Source organism: Ailuropoda melanoleuca, chromosome 14 (genome assembly GCF_002007445.2).
Source record: "Ailuropoda melanoleuca isolate Jingjing chromosome 14, ASM200744v2, whole genome shotgun sequence".
NCBI lineage: Eukaryota > Metazoa > Chordata > Mammalia > Carnivora > Ursidae > Ailuropoda > Ailuropoda melanoleuca.
This window is the reverse complement of record NC_048231.1, coordinates 40,673,919-40,676,193: the sequence shown is the minus strand read 5'-3', so window position 1 is coordinate 40,676,193 and position 2,275 is coordinate 40,673,919. Positions and strand designations below refer to the sequence as shown.

The 2,275-nt window shown below is 68.9% G+C and overlaps 1 protein-coding gene across 3 annotated transcripts in view; it reads right to left on the bottom strand.

Annotated features, from left to right (window-relative positions):
* The window catches only part of KIF26A (kinesin family member 26A), a 43,141-nt gene extending 40,893 nt beyond the window's left edge, over positions 1–2,248 (bottom strand). For all 3 annotated transcript variants that reach the window (XM_034642766.1, XM_034642769.1, XM_034642770.1), the window contains exon 1: positions 2,056–2,248. In XM_034642766.1, coding sequence (XP_034498657.1) covers positions 2,056–2,193 — 138 coding nt within the window. In that variant the 5' untranslated portion in view covers positions 2,194–2,248. The remainder of the gene's footprint in view (positions 1–2,055) is intronic.
* Positions 2,249–2,275: the final 27 nt, after the last annotated feature.

Sequence of the window (2,275 nt, the reverse complement as noted above, 5' to 3'; positions counted from 1 at the left end):
GGGCGGGGGCGGGGCTCGGGGGCGGGGAGCTGGGCTCCAGGAAGGCCGTCCTGCCCCGCCCGGGCCCTCCGCTCGGCGGCGCGTGGGGGAGGGGACCCTGCTCGACGCACGGCCCCTCCCACTGGAAGGACCCCAACCTGTTAGGCGAGTCCCAGCCCGAGGGAGGGGCGCTGGGGGCCTCCGTGAGATACCCTGTACAGTTACGCGCATGCGCCTTCCTGCTCCTCTCCCGGGACGGTGGGGTCCGCGCGTCTCCCGGGAGGCGCCAACCCACTCCTCACTTCACAGGCGAGGAAACTGAGGCGGCACAGGGGTTAGGTCTTGCCCAAGGTCACACAGCTAGGCGGGAGGAGGAAGGGGCTGAACCTCGACCCAGACTCCCCCTCGCTTTTTCCTGCAAAACCAGCGCACTCCGCGGGTCGCTGGCCACACTTTGGGTCTAACAATCGCACGTAGGTGAGTGTCGCCGCGGTGTGCGCCTCGGAACGTGCAGTGCCTGCGCCAGAGTATGTGTTTCTCGGCGAGTCAGCAAGCGGCACGCGTGTCTTTGCAGCCTCGCGTGTGCAGGAAGGTGGGTGTGCTCGCTCTGCGTCGGGGAAGCGGGAGGAGGTGGCGCGGCTGGCCCCGGGGACGTGCACGGGACCTGTTGTCAGCCGGCCTGGCAGATGGGAACTTAGCTCCGGAATTAATTGCCTGTTTGTCTCCGGCTGAGAGGTCGCCCCCCGTCTCGGCGACCGGTTGCTGCCGCTCCAGCCCGGCCCTAACAGTCACCGCCATCTGAGGCGCAGGCCGCTTGGGTCCAGGCCCCCGGTCAGCCCGAAATCCCGGGTCGGGCTCGGAGGGCGCGGCCGCGGGCTTCCCGTGGCGCGAGCGCCCCCTGCTGGCCGCCGCGCGCTCTCTGCCCTGAGGCTCGAGAGAGACCTGGCTGCAAGAGACCCCAGAAAGAAGACGCATCCCGGTACCAGGAAGAGCCCAGCCAGAGAAGAGGACGGCTGGCGGGCCGTGGTCCAGTCGGAGACCCCGGCCCGCGGCTCCCCGCGCACACAAACCGTCACACAGATTCGGACTGCTCCTCGCCTCCCCTGCACCCCTCAAAGCGACCCCTTCCTTCTTCATTACATTTTGCCCATCACCCTTTTACTTGGAAGGTCCTCCCTGACCACGCACGCACTACACCAAAATGAACAGTGGATCGTAACACCTCCCCGCCCGGCTTTCCGAGTCATTTCTGATCTGCCACGTGGTGGGCGTGGGTGGAATAAAGTGGGCAGGGGCTCTCCACTCTCTCTCGGCAATCCCACAGCCTCCGGCCCCTTTCCACCCGAGCCGGGGGCCGGAAGCTCTTGTCCCTCCTATCTCATCTCAGCCCCCCGAAGGAAAACAGGCGTCAGCCCCCATCTGGATCTGGATACCGCGGAGCAGTTCCCGCGCTGCATCGCCTGCAAATAGCACGGTTCCCCGCCCCTCAACTAGTCTGGGACACACACACACACACACACACACACACACGCGGGCCCGAGAAGTGCGGCTCCGTGCCACGCACACACTGCCCACAGTCGCCTGAAGAAATCCACGGTTGCCGAGCGCCCGGGTCCGACGCTTGGGGCCGGCCACGCCCGCAACTTCAGTGGGTACGCACCGCTGTGGCGCTCCAGGAAGCACACACGCTCACACCCCACACCCGGGCTCCCGGAGACGGCCGGCATACAGCCCGACAGAACCTGCAGGTGCACGCAGGACCTGGAGTCACCTCGGGGACTCCGGATCTGCCGCGAGATCCCCGACCCCCAGCCAGGCGCGCCGTGGGACCTGGAGTCCCCGCGCTGCTCTCTCCGCGCCGTCCGACTGCCTCGGCTCCGGACACAGCCTCGGGAGAGGGAGACGGGGGCAGCACTAACGGAGAAAGTGCGGCAGAGGGTCCCCGGCCCGGCCTGCGGGACGCTGCTCGGGTCTGCTGCCTCCTTCCCGGCGCCGCATCCTCCGCGGAGGGGGATGAGCCGCAAAGTCGCGGGACAGCGCCTCTGCCGCCCGCGGGTCCAGCCGCTCGGCCCTCACCTTAGCTCGCCGCCGCAGGAGGTGGCTGGTGAAGCCCAGAATGATCTCCGAGTCCAGACAGAGCGCCCCCATCTCCAGCAGGCTGGGCGCCTTGCGGGGCGCGCCGCGGGGCGGCTCGGGCGGCCCGGACAGCGCCATGGAGGAGCGGAGCGCGGGGAGCGGCCAGGAGGTCCTCCCGCCGCCGCCGCCACCGCCTCCCGGCTCGCGCGCTCACTGGCCT